At 34.0% G+C, this 21040-nt stretch overlaps 1 protein-coding gene across 1 annotated transcript in view; it reads left to right on the forward strand.

Annotated features, from left to right (window-relative positions):
- ntrk3a (neurotrophic tyrosine kinase, receptor, type 3a) overlaps window positions 1–21040 on the forward strand; it is a 390201-nt gene that overhangs the window by 351072 nt on the left and 18089 nt on the right. The window contains exons 14-17 of the mRNA XM_056451313.1: window positions 3218–3243; window positions 5771–5901; window positions 10621–10793; window positions 15383–15626. Coding sequence (XP_056307288.1) covers window positions 3218–3243; window positions 5771–5901; window positions 10621–10793; window positions 15383–15626 — 574 coding nt within the window. The remainder of the gene's footprint in view (window positions 1–3217; window positions 3244–5770; window positions 5902–10620; window positions 10794–15382; window positions 15627–21040) is intronic.

The raw sequence follows: 21040 nt of genomic DNA on the forward strand, positions 1-21040 counted from the left end.
TCAGTGGCCGCGGTTAAATCTGCTCAATTTGACGTTTCTATTCGGATTGTAAATAGGTTATCAACTTGTGCGCAACATCAGCAAAGGTGACTTGTAAAAGTGTACTTACTTTTTTTTTTTTTTTAATCAAGTTAAGAATGAGTAGGAATTTGGACCTAATCCAAACACAAACATAAATTAATTTCAATTAACAGCAGACTTGTGGGTTTTATTTTCCAATTGTACCAGAGTTAAATATGGTTACCATACAAAAAATAGACATTGTTTAGATCAGGGGTGTCCAAACTCGGTCCTGGAGAGCCGGTGTCCCACTGGGTTTAGCTCCAACCAGGGTTATAGTTGAACTCTCCAGGACACTGGCCCTCCAGGACCGAGTTTGGACACCCAGGGTTTAAAAGGTTTACTTTAAGACATTTGTCAGGATTAATAGAGTGACTAAGGACATCATTCTTCTCCATATGGGGCCCTCTTGGAAGCCCTATATTAAACCCCTGACTAGGAATTTAGACATCAACTTTATTGCCATTCAATCTTTTCATAATAAACAATACAAGAATAAGCTGTTTGCCATTTATAATGAATACCTGTTTGTTTTTTTTGTTGTAAACCATATATAAAACCATATATAGGGTCACTACTGACCCGCGGTATGTCACTGTGTACTTATATTTTTGACTATACAGTTAAGTATCAGATGATCACCTTAATTTCTCAAGCTGGCAGTATAGGATACACATGGATAATGCTATTTTTTTATTATTAATTACCACAGGTATAAAACAGAAGTACATCTTGTCTTGAACTGTGGATCTATTAAAGTACACAATCAAAATGCTTGATTGTAAACAATACCATTATGCTGGATGTGTTGAATTAAATGGCAGTGATCAGAATAATCATTTTGAAATAATTGTGTGTAATTATCAGGAGATTTGTATGCTATTGCAGTGGTTCGAGATCTATCTGTGTTAGATATATACAGTCGTGTAGGTCCGAGTCACTAAAACTCTATTCCCCACAGTAATAATAACTGGCATAATAAATTTGTTCAATCTCATTCATACATTTTAGTATAAATTGTTCACCCCAATGAAGGTTATGTTTAGGGACATGCCTCCCTTAACCCTTCCACACGTACGATCACAGCGGTGAGATCAGCCTTGGCTGGTCCCTGAAGCATACAATCACATGGGTGTGATTAGAACATTCAGAGAGCACGTCATCAACTACTCAAATTTAAATCTGACAGCATGCTGAGGCACAGAAAGAGGTGTGCAGCGCTTGTCATAAATCACAATTTATCCGTGCTTTCAAACAAGTAACATTTAGACATTCAACATTTCAGACATTCAAATACACATAACTACAAGCAAAACATATCATTTAAGGCTTGTAAAATACTGGTGGAGGTGTGGAGAGACCTGATTGTGAAGCGCTTTGGGTGTATGGCCATACACGATAAATGCACTATATAAATACACATTACATTACATTAAACATGGTTGTCTATGGAGACGGCATATATATATATATATATATATATATATATATATATATATATATATATATATATATATATAGTTGAAGTCAGAATTATTAGCCCCCCTTTGAATTATAGTTTCTTTTTTAAATATTTCCCAAATGCTGTTTAACAGAGCAAGGAAATTTTCACAGTATGTCTGATAATATTTTTTCTTCTGGAGAAAGTCTTATTTGTTTTATTTCGGCTAGAAAAAAAAAAAAAACGTATTAATTTTTAAAGCCCATTTTAGGGACAAAATTATTAGCCCCTTTAAGCTATTTTTTTTCTGAAAGTCTACAGAACAAACCATCGTTATACAATAACTTGCCCAATTGCCCTAACCTTCCTAGTTAACCTAATAACCTAGTTAAGCCTTTAATGTTACTTTCAGCTGTATAGAAGTGTCTTGAAAAATATCTAGTAAAATATTATTTAAAATCTCTCCGTTAAACAGAAATTTGGGGAAAAAATAAACAGGGGGCTAATAATTGAGGGGGGTTAATAATTCTGACTTCAACTCTATATACATATATATATATATATATATATGAAATTATTTATATATATATATATATATATATATATATATATATATATATATATATATATATATATATATATATATGAAATTATTTACTGCAAGATGTGCTTTATTCCTGTAAGATATACAATGTTTATGTTACTAGAATATTTTCTTTACTCCTCTCCCAGCAAAACAGTTGCTTACCTTCATGTATTATGAAAGAAAATTATGAATAAACATGACGTTGAATCTCTCCTGTGGATGTTGCTAGAAGGGATACAGCTGCGATCGGAAGTTAACTAGACAGATTTATATTATTTATTAAATTACGCATTAATTGTATTTTATTAGCATCTACCCCTACGGCTACCTCAACCCTAAACCAACCCTCACGATAATGTAAAATTAAGTATTATTGTACAGGGTCACAAAAATGATGCTATATTGACGTGAGCATCCTCAGCTGAATCCCATCTAGACTTTACCCTCTCCTGCAGTGCAGACTTAACATGGCGGCGTCCATTACCTGTCATTTAACAAATAATATGATCATTAGTAAGCTTTTTAAAGGACAAAATATATGTTCCATCACATATTTGAGAATCGGATCGGACCGAATTAGCCTGAAAAGATATTAAATAGTTAAGTTTCCTCGTGAGATCGTACTGCTGCAAGAACAGAATTATTAGGTATTACAGTATATACTTAGAAATGACGTGCCAGTTTTTTGTTGTTGGTGATTAAGAATATATAATATGAATACAAATTATTGGTAATGTGGCAGGTTAGTGCTGATTGCATGTTTCTGTTTATTATTGATTGCATTTAATATATTTTACAATGCTTTTTTTTTGTTTGTTTACAATATTCCTGTAGACACAAGATTAAATGCAACACACTCCAATGTGTACCATTGATAGTCCTCTAAAAAAACAATCACTGCCAGGAAAGCTTTTCTTTGTTGCTTTTCATTTCTCTCGCCGAGGCCACCATATATGTTGTTCTATCGATCAAATTTCTTCATAACACCCGGCGATTATCTGCGCATCAAAGTCAGACAGAAGACGATCATCTCCAGATTATCTCCTGCCTTCTGTAATGTGGTGGCGGTATTTATTAGGGCGTTTGTGGTTCTATTTGTCAGTCAAGGGCAGAGGCGCAGTGAGGCTCAGCGGGGACTTGAACCGGCCACCGACTGGTTACTGCTCCATTACCCTGCCCGCTGGACCACACGCTACTCCATTCATCTCTCTTTCACAGGCAAATCCACCTGATCTCTCCTGTTTAGATCATTTCATACCGCAGCTCCCAATAGGAAGTATAGCACAAGGTTTGTGATGTGTTGTGCGGATATTCTAAACAGGCAGATACATTGTGGCGTTGAATGGAATGCATTCCGATATCACAGCGCAGTATGTACTGTAGGATGGAGATAATAAGCACATGAAAGCTGAAAAACTAATGGCTGCCTACCTTGCAGAACCTTTTAGAATGTAAATATGATATGAAAGAGCATTTATGATCCATACAGTGCCCAGTGTAAATGAGGATAGGTTTCTCAGAAGAAGAAAAAACATTCATCTAACCTTTAAATGAATACTTTCTAAATTTGGACATACATTTAATAATAAATTCAATTCATTTTCATTCATCGTTTGTCATTCTATAAGTGGGTTGCTGATGTAATGTGACGCATGACACAAACTAATATAATTAGTTTTGTTGTCATTTAAAATGCAGGTCAAATCATTAATAAATACCTCAGGCCTACTTTTACAAATGGCTATTTTTTGAAAATGTATATTTTCATCCATGTATTTCTAAAAACGTGATACATTTTGTCACTGAAAACCTGTGTGACACTATATGCTATGTTCCACGAAAAGCTTTAATTAGTTGAAGGACCCTATTAGAGATTATATGCCTGAAGCCCACTTGTGAATGTGCTCCTATTAGGTATTTGTAACCACTATACAATGATGTTTTGTTGTCTTTTGGTGTGACACCCTAGTTTTTTTTTTTTTTTTTTTTTTTTTTTGGAAATGTCTGTCATGGAGTCATGGAGAAAAAAAAATATTATTCATAATTTGATATAAAGTAAATAGCACTACACTGTAAAAATAAAAATCTGTTATTTTACTTTTTTTTTTTTTCGGCTGCTGGGGTGCCAAAAAAAACGGCCGTTAAATTACAGAAATTTACCCTAAAATATCAGACGTTAAATTACAGACATTTATCGGAAATTAAAATTTAAGGAAATTTCTGTAATTTAACATCTGATATTTTATGATAAATTTCTGTAATTTAATGACCATTATTTTATTTTTTCTGGCAGCTGGGGGGCTGAAAAAAAGTAAAATAATGGCCGTTAAATTACTGAAATTTACCAGAAAATAACAGACTTTAAATTACAGAAATTTATTGGAAATTTAAGGAAAGTTCTGTAATTTATCGTCCATTATTTTATGTAAAATTTCTGTAATTTAACGGCCATTATTTTACTTTTTTTCGGCATCACAGCTGCCAAAAAAAAAAAAGAATTCAAATAACAACTGTTAAATTACAGAAATTTACTGCTATTTTCTTTATAAAGTAAATAGCACTACACTGTAAAAAAATCTGTTATTATAAGTTTTTTTTCCGGCAGCTGGGGTGCCGGAAAAAAATTAATAAATAACGGCCGTTAAATTACAGAAATTGACCGTAAAATAACAGCATTAAATTACAGAAATTTTTCAGAAATTTAAATTTGAGGAAATTACTGTAATTTAACGTCCATTATTTTATGGTAAATTTCTGTAATTCAACAGCCATTATTTTATGGTAAATTTCTGTAATTTAATGGCCATTACTTTACTTTTTTTTTTTTCGGCACCACAGCTGCCAAAAATTTTTTTTTTAAATAACCGCTGGTAAATTACAGAAATGTACAGTAATTTACTATTTATTTACTTTAAATCTGTTATTTTAAGTTGTTTTTTGGCACCCCAGTTGCTGAAAAAAATAGTAAAATAATGGCCTTTAAATTACTGAAATTTACTGTAAAATAATGTTTTAGATGTTAAATTACAGAAATTTATCTGAAATGTTAATTAAAGGACATTTTTCTAATTTACCGTTTGTTATTTTGCTGTAAATTTCTGTAATTTAATGGCCGTTATTTAATGCTTTTTTTCGGCAGCTGGGGTGCCGAATAAAATAATAAAATAACAAAATAACAGCCGTTAAATAACAGAAATTTATAGAAAATTTCAATTTAAGGAAATTTCTGTAATTTAACGTCTGTTATTTTACCTTTTTTTCTGGCACCCCAGAAAAAAAAAACATAAAATAACAATTTTTTTATAGTGTACATTGAAGATAAGTGCCTAACAATAAAAAAATAAACCAGCCTCATGATATTTGTATAATTAAAATGAACAGTTTTCTTCTCTATTGTTAAAATAGGTAAAATTTTGTAAAAAAGTTAGTGACCCCTTATATTTGGTGTTTTGGTGTTTAAAAAAAAATCTACTTTACTGCCTGTTTGACAACTTCCCATGTCATAAAAATGTCAGTTTTGATGCTCTGTTCCTTTAAGTTTCCTGATCATTTTGACTTGACAGCAAGCTTACTTCGATGAAATCCCCACATTTCTCAATCTCTGTTTTGGTGCACAACCCACAGGAAGATTGTCTTACAATCCACTCAGTCTCTCTCTCTCTCTCCTTCTTCTCCCCCTCCAGATGTACAGCACATTAAGCGTCGAGACATCGTGCTCAAGAGGGAACTGGGCGAAGGGGCCTTTGGGAAGGTGTTCCTGGCAGAGTGTTACAACCTAAGCCCCACTAAGGACAAGATGCTGGTGGCTGTCAAGGTAAGAGATGATCCCTCCATTCCAGCGCTCTCCAGTTACACAGGACTCATTCCAAAGGTCTTGCCCCTTTTCCCAACCCCCTCGAATGACATATAAAGTTGATCCCCCTTGTGCCGCCAGAGAGAGGTTTTTTCGGGGGAACGATCGCTAGATGTCTTAGCGGTGGAGGATTTGTTGACTAAGATCAATGTTGGAAAGAGCTCTGCTGTGCTCCGAGGAGAGATCAGCTACAATAGTGTTTAATATTTGGCATTGATATAAGGTTTGGGAGGGTATTAGGATATTGCAGGGCTGTGGTTTAGTCTCCGTGACATAGACAGAGAGGAATGAGTCACTGCTGTGGCTAGACAGTTCCTGGATAATGCTTTAACTTGGTTTACCTCATGGGACTGTTCACCAAGGTCAAGGAACTCATCATCCCGTGAGCTGAAGTGGAGGTCTATTGAAGAGGTTCTCTTGATCAATGCTGTATCTATAAGTGCATCAGTTTGGAAATGTCAAGGTTTCCAAGATGCTGGCAAGCTGAAGGATGAAGTTGAACATATAGTTGGTTTTAATGAAAAAATTACATTCTAAGTCAAGGGCGTCAAACTCGGTTCTTGGAGGGCCACAGCCCTGCAGAGTTTAGTCCCACCTCTGCTTCAACACACTTTCCTTTAGGTTTCAAACAAGCTTGAATGACTCAGGTTTGATCAGGTGTGTTTATGTAGGGTTAGAACTAAACTGTGCAGAGCTGTGGCCCTCTAGGGTGGAGTTTGACACCTGTGTTCTCTTTAGTGTCCTTGTTACTGCAACCAAGTCCCACACCAAAAAGGCTAATCTTTTAATCTTTTTAAAATCACACTGAAAGCAGTTCGAGAGAAACTGTAAGTGGTAAATTGGTGCCGTGACCCGGATGTGAGTGATGTGTAACATAGGCTAGTTAGAAAGGGGAACACTAGCAACTGAAAATAGAGGCTCAAGTCTTTAATGTCCTCGTCACTGCAACCAAATCCCACACCAGAAACGCTAATCTTTCTGTCTTTTTTTAAAATCATTATCAAAACAGTGCTGGTAAAACTATAGTGCTTAAATTACAAGGTGTAACAAGGTGAGTGTAACGGAGGCTAGTTAGAAAGGGGAAAACTAGCAACTAGAGCCTCCAGTCTTTAGAGTCCTTGTTTCCGCAACTGAATCCAACACCAGAAACACTTGTTTAAATCTTACTCAGAGCAATTCGAGATAAACAGATACACAGGTGATGTGACCCAGATGGGAGTGTAATTTAGCAGAATTATATATAGCGTAATAATAATAGTGAATTCTCACATGTACTTCAGGTTTCACACAGAAACCAAGACTAAATCTGAATAAAATACAGAGAGAAATGGTCTGAATAATGACAATTAAAGAGACTTTACACATGACTGTAATGTACATCTGTATTGTTCAAGCCATCTTCATGATTTTTTAAAAATGGTTTATGTATATTTATAATACAGTGCTACTGATAAGAAACCAAATGACTGAACGACATTGCCTATGTGGGATATAGATGTTTCCAGCTCCCAGATTGCCCATGTGTTCCTCTATTTCATCATCTGTGAGATGATGTTGGCTATCTTGGGGTGGTGCTTAGTACAGAATGGCTGAAGAAATAAATCTGGAGCAATAACGCTGTCTGCTAGTGATGGTTTATCATTCGGCAAAGCACATTATTCTGAAGACGCTGATCAAGACTAATGGAACTGACACTTTCTGTCACAATCATGTGACGGTGTCAGGAGGAGATTCTCAGCATTTCACCAGCATAATCTAAAGGAGAAAATAAAATCTCAAGTATTTCTCTCAGACAGGATGGAGACGACCATTTTCTAGAACTTGTACCTCATAATCTTAAAAATATTTCAGAATAAATATATTAGATTGGTCAGAACCCTAAAGTCTCAAAGAAAAGGCAAATCCAGGAATCCAGATAATAAATGTACTTAAGTAACCTGATCTACATTATTCTGATAGCTTTATACTTCTTCTGCAATTCAACAATTGTGTCTATTTTTACTTCTCAGAAATTGTAGTCCAAACATCTGGCCTGAGGCCCACTTGACACTTAAATGAAATCTAAACGAGTCTCCTCAGCAGTGAAAGCGCAAACCTCTGAGCGATAAAATGCTCCACTGGGAACCTGCTTGGCTTCATGAAGCTCCATCACAGCAGCTGTTGTTTGAAACCTGTCCAACTCCGATTCAGAGAGGTCAAGTCTTTTCCTTGTATGTTGGCCAAAGAGCTGCCAGCGTCCCCTCTCGTACCTTCACTCTCCCCCCGATTTCCACCTGATGCTCAAGACCTCCAGCCCCTTATTACGAGTGACAGCCCCCCAGGTGGTGCTGGATCCGTCCCCTCTGCTCTCTCCAACCTGTGCAGGTGGCCAATTTTGCAACTCAGGGGTAATATAGCATTATGGATAGGGATAGATACCTCGCCATCTGCGAGTTATCGGTTTTCCTCATCCATCTCCAACGCATCAACATCTTTGCAATTCCTGATATGGATTAACCCACGGTAGCTCTAATTAAAATTAAACTGCAAGCTCAGAGGGCGAATGCAATTATAACATAATTGAAGAAGCGATTCTTCACAAACACACTGCAATGCCATGTCTGGCTGCGAGAGAGCGACGGGGAAACCAATTGACATATCATGGGCAAGGCCACAAAGGGGGGGAGGGGGTTATTTTTTTGGTGAATGTAAGGATATAAGATGACAGAAAGAGAGATGTGTGCAAGCAACTATTTAATCTTTCAGAAGAGACACCATGCCGGTCATCTGTACGTCTTCCTTGGCGCCCCAAGGTTTATTGCCTCGTCCATGAAAATGATTTCAAATTTTCGAAAAACAAATTACTTTCCTGAATGATTGTGATATCTGTCCAATAGCACATTTACGTCAGTCCATCTACATTGTGATTATGCAGTTATTGTGCCATTTGAAATGGTTCTTATTGATACAGAACCAACGCCATAAATATTTGTAATAGTTCAATTCAATTCACCTTTATTTGTATAGCGCTTATACAATGTAGATTGCGTCAAAGCAGCTTCACATAAAAGGTCATAGTAAATTGGAACAGTGTAGTTCAGTTTGTATTGTTTAAGTTCAGTTCAGTTTAGCTCAGTTCAGTGTGGTTTAATAATCACCACTGAGAGTCCAAATATTGAAGAGCAAATCCAACGATGCACAGCTCTATAGATCCCGAACCATGCATGCCAGTGGCGACAGCGGAGAGGGGAAAAAAAACTTTACTAAACGGCGAAAGTGAAGAAAAAAAACCTTGAGAGAAACCAGGCTCAGTTGGGCACGATCATTTTAATTTCTCCGCTGGCCAAACGTCTTGTGCAGAGCTGCAGTCTCAGTGGCGGAGGCTGGAAGCTGGCCTCAGCGAAGACTCGTCTGTCTCTGGAGCGTCACAGGAATCAGTCTCATGTTCTCCACTCTTCCATGACCATCACAGTAGCTGCTCAGGATACGGCCTGGTCCAGGATATGGAAACCTTGGGATCATCTCGTCATTGGTCTTGGATCGAATCAGTGACTCTGCATAGTCTGAGGGCCTCGGGAAGAGTTTCCCCAGGTGGAAATGGAGAATAAAGAGAATAATTAGCGTAGCTGCTGTTCATAGTGTATATAAACAAGATGCAGAACCTGTGTGGAAGTCCCCTAAGTGGTGCACTAAGTGTATGCTTTACTGAACAGATACTGTAGGTCTTTAATCTAGTTTTGAATTGGGAGAGTGTAATAGTGTAATAGTTTCTATTTAAATCACTGTACAAATGCTAGTATAGTAAATGTAATGCTACCTATTTATTAATACTAGAGGTAGCATATACTGTACAGTAGGAAAAGCAATGATCGGAGTACTGAGCCTTAGGGTACCCTGTTACTTGTAATCAATATTTATTTACTGCTACAAATTGCTAATGGAAAGATAAATATAGTTTGAAGCATATCAAACAACTGCAGTAATGCTTACACAATTGTCAAGCCTATCTGAACATATTTATACAAGTGTCTTACACTCATCTCCATAAATATCACTCCCATCCGGGTCACGGCACCAACGTAACCACTCTATTATATAAATAGGATCTACACTCATACTGAATGCAGACTAACTCTTGAAGTGGTCGAAAGTTTAAAATGTTTTAGACCCTGTGCTCTAATAGATTATATCCCACCATAATAATAGTTCCTTTGAATCTCTGCGGTTTACATTCACTAACAGTTCCATCACACCCTACATGAAAGATAATATCTGAAAAAAAGGCATAACGTTGTCAAAAGCAGCTCATGCACGCTTCATTGGTTTGTATGCGATTGCAAATTTACGGGATTCATAAACCATTAGACAGATCCATTTAGATTAGTTGGAGCACTTAGTCTCATTAACCTGATTAATTGTTCACTTGAATTATTTATTACTGACTGACTCATTAAAGCTCCCTTAATTAATGTACTGGTACCGGTGAGTATCAACAAAGTAACAGCAAAGACGTATTTAATTCCTACAATATTTCCTCTGATATAAATGATCTGAATTTAAAATGTGAATTTTAAATGAACTTTTCCCAAAATATATTGGATTTTTTTTCTCAGTGCTGAAGTATTTAGCTGAGTACCTAATGTTTTGGCTTTGAAATGGAATGCAAAGCCAATATATAATCATCATTTATTTATTTTGCAGACCTTGAAGGATCCCACACTTGCAGCAAGGAAAGATTTCCAGCGAGAGGCCGAATTGTTGACCAACCTTCAGCACGAGCACATAGTCAAGTTCTACGGCGTCTGTGTGGACGGAGACCCACTCATCATGGTCTTCGAGTACATGAAACATGGAGACCTCAACAAGTTCCTCAGGTGATCAAAACGCATGTGTCATAATGGAGTAATCTTTGTGCTGGGATTGTAAAATGATCTCAAACACAATGGGAATCAGTTATTATTGACTGAGGTCTCAGTCCAAATGGAACATGATTACAGACCCAGTGTAATACTCTATGGGGTTGTAGAGTTGTGGCGGGTCAAGATTATGAAGAAGGAAATTTCAGACATAAATGTTTTACATAAAAACAAAAATTCAACTCTAGTGCACTATACTGATTGGTTATATGGTGAATCAATGGTTTACATAACAGCATACAGTTGAAGTCAGAATTATTAGCCCCCCTGAATTATTAGCCCCCTGTTTATTTTTTCCCCAATTTCTGTTGAGTGGAGAGAAGATTTTTTTCAACACATTTCTAAACATAATAGTTTTAATAACTCATTTCTAATAACTGATTTATTTATCTTTGCCATGATGACAGTAAATAATATTTGACTAGATATTTTTGAAGATACTTCTATACAGTTTAAAGTGACATTTAAAGGCTTAACTAGGTTAACTAGGCAGGTTAAGGTAATTAGGCAATATATATATATAAATAATGAAGAGTTCAGATGCAAAAATCTCTAAAAGCTGTATAAAATTTCCTTTAAAAATGAGCATTTTTATCAGGCTCTTGTCTGTAGGCTATTTCAAGTTTATGGCAAAGAATACACTCTTTTAAAGGTCTTAAAAATGAAATAACTCGACATAAACATAGGAGTCCGAGAAAAATGCAAATTTTCGATGGAAATTTCAGATGGCACTTAGAGGTTTTTGCATCTGAACTCTTCATATATATATATATATATATATATATATATATATATATATATATATATATATATATATATATATATATATATATATATATATATATATATATATATATATATATATATATATATATATTAGGGCTGCACAATATATCGTTATAGCATTTCTATCGCAATGTGCGCATCTGCAAAAGTCACATTGCAGGATCGGCAATGTGGGGTTGAGATTATAATGACCAGGAACAATAGTTAAATTATATTTAATTATTTATAGAATGAAGACAATACAATGTTATTTGATTAATGTTGAATTTATGTTAATAGACTTATGTTGAATTTATGTTCTTTGACTCAAATTTATGTTTTTAAAACTATAAAACACACACACGCACACAAAAAATTTATATTTTTTCTCTTGTATTCATCTATGCTTGCATATATTTTATTATGTTTTATGCAGATGTGTGAAATTATATTCATATTGCAATGTATATCACAGAAAGACAAAATACTGCAATGTCAGGTTTTTTTTTTTTCAACATTGTGCAGCCCTAATATATGATAGATAGATAGATAGAGATAGATAGATAGATAGATAGATAGATAGATAGATAGATAGATAGATAGATAGATAGATAGATAGATAGATAGATAGATAGATAGATAGATAGATAGATAGATAGATAGATAGATAGATAGATAGATTTCTTTTTATTGTTATTTTTCACGTTTTCCTATTATAATATTCATATAGTGTTTATATTCATTTTATATCTACATAATCACATTATGTGGGATTGTATATTTTGCAGTGCACTTAGTTTGTGTGTTTTTTTTTTATACTAGGTAATTTTAACATTTTTGAAATTATTATAAATAAATTATAAATAAAATACTTTATAAATTATAAAGTATTTTCACTCATGTTTTTATTATTATTATTTTTGTTGGTTCAAGTAAGGTGGTTAGGATCCCCTCCATTAGATTATCATTTCCACACAGTCTGCATACATCACTGTAATCTAAGCAAGGTTCGTATGACTGTGATTGATAGGATACAACCTTCCATAAAGTTATTGTACAAGGTGGATAAGAAGTGTACATGTTTTCTGAAAGGACTGTGTTGAAAGATCAGAAATTACTTTCTCTTTCCAGCCAGCAGGATTATGGGGGATAACAGGGTTTGACAAAACTGCTTCATACGTAATGACACTCTACTGCGACAGATTCAAAGAAAACTAGCAGGGATGCAAACTGTAACGTTTCCTTTAATGCCTTAACTAGTTTTAATGTGAGACACTGCAGGCAAAAGCATTTTCTTTCATGCAACTGTCATTTTTTGAGAGAGGCTTTTTACCAAATGTTTTTTTTAAGTCTAATGTAAAGTCAACATTCAAAACGTCTGTCTTTTGATTTTTAAAGGAAATGTGAACCATAAATCTCTCCTTCAGCAGCACGTTCATACATCCAACTTCAGTTATAATTCAGAAACATTCGATATTTTCTGAATTATAGTGAAAAAAAAGTAGAAAATCCCATTTTCGAAAGCTTTTGACACAAAAAATTCACAATTTTCTTCTAATGTTCAGAATTTTTTTAAATAAATACATGCAAATTAGTGCACATTTAATGAAATATCTTTAAAGCTTTAAATAGTTTAGAATATACAAAAGTGATCAACTAGGAAGGTATGATGATACTATTTACATTGTTTCTCCCTATTCACCTGCAGACTCTCTTATTCATTTTATGTTAGGGATTCCCACTCCTAAGCCAAATTTAAAATTCCCAGACAATTCCCTGACAAAAAGTGGAATTTCCATGACTAATTATTCACAATATATACAATATTTGTTGAGTCGATCACTAAAATGTGACATTTTTACAATGGTTTTTCTAATGCTCTTATTGGAGAGATTTTAACAGTCCTATCAAATGTGATGTAGTAGGCTTTATTGTATATGGTTCAGAGAAAACACTTTCAATGAGTGCGTTTACATGGACACCAATAGTTAAATTTTAAAAAGATTAAGACAATACTCTGATTAAGAGTCTACCATGTAAACAGCGATTTTTGATTAATTTAAATCAGCTTAAGGTCATAATTGAACTAAACAGAAATCAAATTAAGACACGTAAAGTATGCCGATTTTAGTTGCGTTTTTGAAGTGCAGTGCAGACATGTAAACACCTTGCGTTTTGCGACAGAATAGTCCACACACACGGCTGTTTGACACTATTCTTTGCCCCTACCGAGTCAGTGAAGACCACATACACCGTGAAATGCGAAGGTTTTTATTCTCCCATTCAGTGTGCGGTATAAAATTTCATTAAAACAACACTCTTCCAACAGTTGCATCCAATATCTTGTTTTTCACTACGGAATTCATGAAATGTTCCCGATTGAAAGTGAAAGTGCCAAACCGCAGTTAAAGTCGACAAATAAAAAATGAAACACCTGAATTTACATGAAACTCTGGAGGAAATGTGGATAGCACTGTGACGCGATGACGTTAATCAAATTATGTGCTATAACTTGTAAAACGGGAACATTCAAAAAGCAACTCATGTAAATGCCTTAATCATATTATTGTCTTAATTAGATTAAGGCAAATGATTTGGTTACTGATGTCCATATAAACGTAGTCATAGTTTTTTAATGGATTTTCATTTTAATAGCTTTCAAGAGTCCAAAAAGGTCCACATATTGATAAATAATGTTTTAACGGTTGTAAAATTACAACATGAATGCTGTTTAAGGTTAAGGTAAAGTTAGGTAAACGTTAAGGATCTTGGCACAGTGAAGTCCGACATTTTCGTATGCGTTTTCAAATATGAAAAATTGGTCACCAACACAAACCTTGCTCACTGAGTCCAATTTAATCCTAAACAGAGACTGGCAGTACCTATAGACATTACAATAGATGGCGGTCGCATTGACGTATCGGAGCAACAGACCGAGTCGGACCATGAGGTGTATAGCTTTCTATTATAATGTTTATGGGCAGTACGTCAAAGCTATGGACACACACATCAAAACAGCAGCAGTGGTGAGGTGTGCCAGTCACTGAATCCTGCATAAGGGTTCTCTACTGTCTGCCACATTCTGTTTTATATTATGCACTGTGTTTGTCTTTAAAGTTGTCTGTGCTGAAGGCTCAGGTGACGGGATTCTGTATTTTGCCTTTCACTTGTATGGTGGCTCTGAACTTTCCTGAACACCTCTTAAAGCGCCTTTTCAGATGCAAAAAAAGAAAAAAAAAAAACATTTTATGATAGACTAATGTTTTAGGGGCAGTTTGACAACATGATAGACACAATGTGAGGTCATTTATTTTTAAAAATTTTATTATTTTTAATGTGATAATTGTGGACGAGAATTTCGGTGTGCATTTAACGTTAAGTTATGATTGAATTGCCTCTTGTTAGTTATGAAATGGTTTAACAACACACAGGAGATGTTGGTGGGCCAATGACATCACCACATTGAAATGGTCTATAATCAGAACAAAATCTCTTGATATGCTATAGGATTAAAAAAAAAATTATAATTAAAAAAAATAAATAAATAAATAAAATATATATATATATATATATATATATATATATATATATATATATATATATATATATATATATATATATATATATAATCTCTGACTATTCTTTGAATTTTGAATAAACCATTTTGAATTCCAAATCCCATTTATTCAGCATTGGTGAATGAAGATTGTAATGTGCTGCACTGTGTGTGGTAATCATCCAGAAATGACAGAAGTGTAATAATAATAATATGTTACTCACAGAGCCCATGGTCCAGATGCCATGATCCTGGTTGACGGGCAGCCGCTGCAGACCAATGGAGAGCTGGGTTTGTCTCAGATGCTGCACATCGCCAGTCAGATCGCATCAGGGATGGTTTACCTTGGCTCTCAGCACTTTGTGCACCGCGACCTGGCCACACGCAACTGCCTGGTGGGGAATGGGCTGCTTGTGAAAATAGGAGACTTTGGGATGTCAAGAGACATTTACAGCACTGACTACTACCGGGTAAGAGAGCTTTGTTTTTTCTCATTGATCAAGGGAAATAATGCTCTAACATTGTATGATTTTATATATATATATATATATATATATATATATATATATATATATATATATATATATATATATATATATGTATATATATATATATATATATATATATATATATATATATATATATATATGTATATATATATATTGAGCAGATAGATCACACATATAGTTAATCTATTGGACTCATTTTCTGTTCAACGAAAAGATTTTTTTCAACACATTTCTGAACATAATAGTTTTAATAACTCATTTCTAATTGATTTCTTTCATCTTAGCCATGATGACAGTATATAATATTTTACCAGATATGTTTCAAGACACTTCTATACAGCTTAAAGTGCAATTTAATGGCTTAACTAGGTTAATTAGGCAAGTTAGGGTAATCGAAAGACCCACCCCTCACTGACAAAGTTTCAGAATTTGTCCCATACATGAGGAAATTTGTCCTATTTTGACCGCTATCCCATTATAAATAGTGAAAATAACTAATTGAAAAAGGCTTTAAGACTAAACACGATCCTCTGTTGGCTAGCACCTTGGTGTGACTTCAGCAAATCAGTTTTGACCAATGTTACTGTAACAGATATTTTTTATCCAGCTGTGCAAGAAAACATACAACCTTATGCAAGAGAAGTCATCTTTCACTTGTATATTGTTTTAAAACAGAGAAAACATTTTACAAGTAACTTTTATTCTAAATCTTGGACCTTTTCTTGAAACAAAAATTGACCATTAAAAAGATTTGAAAATAGGTCACCAAAAGCGGCCCATATTAAAATTGATTTTAATACTATTTTGGCTATCCATTTTCAAATCTACTTTGATAGATCTACTTAGGCTAGAAAATTGCGAAACTCTACAATATTATTATTATTATTGTTATTATTATTAAAATGTTTTAATTTTTTTATTGCTTTTAATGGCCAAATTCTGACAGGTAAATTGAATAAATTGTTTGAATGAATATAAAGGAAAAAAAATAAATTTGTATTTTAAAAATAAGTATTTTTTCACATTTCTTCTACATCTTCAGGAAATATTTTTGGTACATCAAAAGGTGTGGTTATGATGACCATTCTACAAGCTAATTCTGCTAAAAATAGAGTTCAAAATATCATTAAAATGCAGAAAAAGAGGCGTATAACTGCAAAAAGGTCCATTTATTGAGAAAAAGAACCACCATTTTCACCAGGCTGGCTACGGGCCTGTATATTTTATTAAATGAATATTGTTTTTTTTATTTTTTCATTTGTAAATGAGATCTTATTAATCCTTTAGGTTCCTTAATTTCCAACATTCATGATACTAATCATTATTAGCAGTAATGATAGTAACACCAAGAACATCTGATGATTTTACCAATAAATAACAATATACAGTAAGCATGATTTCAGAAGGATCATGTAACATGAAAGATTGGCTGATGACAACGGAAATAAATATAATTTTAAAATTTATTTAAATAAAAGCTTCTTATAGATATTCAAATATCATTATTTGCGTACATTTCTATTAGCTTTAATGAGCACGAGACTTATTTCTAACATTTAAAAAAACTTACTTATTTGAAACTTTTTGCACCAATAGTGTAAATGTTTATCAAACTAAGAAACAATTAAAGTTAACGGGAAAAAAACATGTAATACAATATCCAGCACTGAGACATTCTGAACCTGTGTTTAGCTCACAAATTAGTCATCAGATATCCACAAAACACGCAAATTAACCCTTTGTCAGTCGTGGCGCACAATGGATCCATAATTGCATGCATAATTGCTCAATTTTAATGACTTTTGAAAAGTTGTACTATTGACACATCCAGCTGCTTCAGTGCTTCCAAAGACCTTAATCAAATTGTTTATTTACAATCATTATATTCATTACACCCAGTGTTAATTAAGAACATGATTTTATTTTTTTACACTGTTTATTATTTCGAGTTCATTTTGAAGTATTCAAAATAAAAGCAAACACAAGTATTTTGTAGGCTCTGAATACAAGCCTCAATCTTTGATTGTTTATTTAAAGATACATTCATGGTATAAAAGCACAAATGTATTATTTGCATTATGCCATAACCATAATCAAGCAAAATTTGCAGATTCATAAGCATATTGATTTTGAAAGTGATTTTAAAAAGTGAAGAAAAAAAAAACATTCTGTGTAGGGCTGCACTATTGGAAAAAACTGACATTGCGATATATTCTGCGATATATTTTGCAATATGGATATAATTTTACAATACGACTTCCTAGTGTTATGGCCCTCCTATTGCTCACCATATATTGCTGTTTAGATGTTTAACAGTGTGTGCAGTGCTTCAACTTGAACAACACCACACCTAATTTCTAGTAAACATAGTAAGACATTGATTAGCTTGTTAAACAGGGGTTGACTGGTAATAATCTCCTATAGCCAGAACTGACACATATAGCCAACTGACTGCCATGTAAAACAACACATCATTGTTTGTTACATTGTAGGTCATGTTTAGGTCAGTGTAAACCGTCCATGAGATGAGTATGAAAAAATATTTTATGTGCTAGTCTTAACAACAACAAAAAGGTTGGGAAAAGGTTTACCACTATATAGGCAGATTTCAAAAACCTTCTACAAGTGATTTCTGCACTATAGGTATTCTTTATATATATATATATATATATATATATATATATATATATGTGTGTGTGTGCGTGCGTGCGTGTGTATGTATGTATAAGAGTCATGGAGATCCTACTGAATTCAACCAATCAGATGATGACTTACATTTTTGAGTGCCATATTCATGAGAAATTGGCTTCGTTTCCATCCACCTATTTTTATGTGCATTTTGAAATGTCGCATAATAATTGCTAAATGGAAATGCACAATAAAAATGTATGCACGCAACTGAGTTGGATAAAGACTTTATCCAATAAGAAAAAAAAAAAAGTGCATAAAACTACAATGGAAAAACATTTACCAAATAAATTCCAGCACGCACATCCAAAAAAAGTCATGTGATTTTGTTATCACAGATCATGTAATAACAAAAATCGGTGTGATGGATGGCATTAATGGACAAACCAGCAGACTGACCACATGTTGTTTTGTTCATTCTAAAATCCTTTAGCCAAAGTCTATCATCAAAGTGGTTCAGTATTATTATCTCCAGAATTGTCTTGAGTGTCTGCACTCCCAAAGAGTGTCTCATAGCTTTGTAAGACATAAAGAGCATTACTAGCTGTCCTCATCTTCATATTGAATTTTTCCTTAGAATATTATATAAGAAAAAAGTCCCACGGTGGCTTCTCATGCCACAGCAAACTCCGTGATGGTTTTGTTATCTTTGACTTGGATGGAAACTGTGTTTATTCGCAACTATCAGTTTACTCATACAATATACAGTAGCATTGTTGCACATAAATGTAATTTTGCATGTTTGGATGGAAACATAATTCAGCCTTAATTTGAAATGTCCATTTTTGGATAAACTATTTAAGCTCAAGTTTGAAATCAGACTTTTATCCTTGATTTGGATTGATTCAAACTCAATTACAAGTGCCAGCCCCATTTGAGCTTCAACAGACGATCCTTAATCAAAATCATGTCTTGGTTTGGCCTCTCGGTAGGTTTGGCCAAGATGACAGAGGGCTCAATTTGTAAGCCAAGGGCCCTGTAAATGAATTAAAATGTATGTCTTCACTTATCGCTCAACGCGAGGATGAATGAGGTGACGCTGAATTTACAGAGCTCCTCGATTGCTCCACTAGATTAGGATGATTTGAACATAATTGTTCATCTCACTGCTTTGAAAGTGAGCCTCATTTTTAGGGTGCAGACGTTTAATGAGAATTTTCCTCGCTGTCAGGGGTCCAGGAATGATTCAGAAGCCAAACATAAGAGCAAACGGCTCAGTTAGCATACGTTCTGTGGCTTGTGGTGGACTTGTTATCTAAGGAAATCATATTATGTTACACAACTTAACCACCTCTTCTTTTTGTGTTCAAAAGTGTAGTTTATTTAGTATAATTAACTGGATGCTTCATGTCATTTGTATTGGTTACTATTAGGGCTGTCACAATAATAAATATATGAAGAGTTCAGATGCAAAAGCCGCTAAACGCCACTATTGCCAAAAATGAGCTAATGACATTGAGTGAATGCTTTAAGCACGTACTACACCATCAACGAATAGATTTGCTTCAAATCATCTAAATGGCAGCGTCAGCGCATTCAGAAATAACAGTTTGTATGCAAAAGCCTCTAAAACGCCACCTGCCTTTGACAGCAAAAGCCGCTCTATCCTGAGAACCAATCAGAAGGCATGAATCGAATCATATGTTTTCAATGTAGCAGTGCGCTGATACCCTGGCTTTCATGATGTATATATATATGAAGAGTTCAGATGCAAAACCCTCTAAATCCATCAGACCTCTTTTCTTGTAAATGAGCATTTTCTATCAGCCTCCTTTGATTAAGTTCAGAAGTTTCATTTTATATGTAATGAAAAGGTTATAAGCTAGTAAATAAAATACCTTTTTTTTAAAAAAATGTCACTTTAGACAATTTCTTGTTTTTTAACAAGGTAAATTTTCTTTTGCGTCAAAACCAGTTAAATCCACATCTGCTTTTTATGCAAAACCCTCTAAATCCACCTATTGAGACAAGACAGTGTAATTAGTTGAAAATGAAGATGCCATTAGAAATTCTTTTACCAAACATAAAACACATTACACAAACCACCTGGAAGTTTCATTTTATATGTAATGAAAAGGTTATAAGCTAGTAAATAAAATACCTTTTTTTTTAAAAAATGTCACTTTAGACAATTTCTTGTTTTTTAACAAGGTAAATTTTCTTTTGCGTCAAAACCAGTTAAATCCACATCTGCTTTTTATGCAAAACCCTCTAAATCCACCTATTGAGACAAGACAGTGTAATTAGTTGAAAATGAAGATGCCATTAGAAATTCTTTTACCAAACATAAAACACATTACACAAACCACCTGGAATTTAAAATGTATAATTCTGTCAAGTAAATGGCGGTTCATTCCACTGTGATAAAACAGGAAAAAAGCAGAAGGAAAATGAATGAATGATTGAAATCTCTCAAGTGCATTAATCAATAACATTAAAACTGACATTAATTAAATCTTAACAATCTGTTGTCATTTCTGATATTTAGGATTTAGATTTAATGTAAGTAGAACAATGTAAACACTGCAAACATTGTAAGCTAAGCTTGGTAAAGATTCAAATAATGTATTGTAAAACATTGTGAAACATCAATATCTGTGCATTGTCCATTAAAATAAAAAGCTTATCAGATCTATACTGTAGGTATTATGAAGTAATATAAATAATGTATAGATTTATATATTATA

The sequence above is a fragment of the Danio aesculapii genome, chromosome 25 (assembly GCF_903798145.1).
Source record: "Danio aesculapii chromosome 25, fDanAes4.1, whole genome shotgun sequence".
Lineage (NCBI taxonomy): Eukaryota > Metazoa > Chordata > Actinopteri > Cypriniformes > Danionidae > Danio > Danio aesculapii.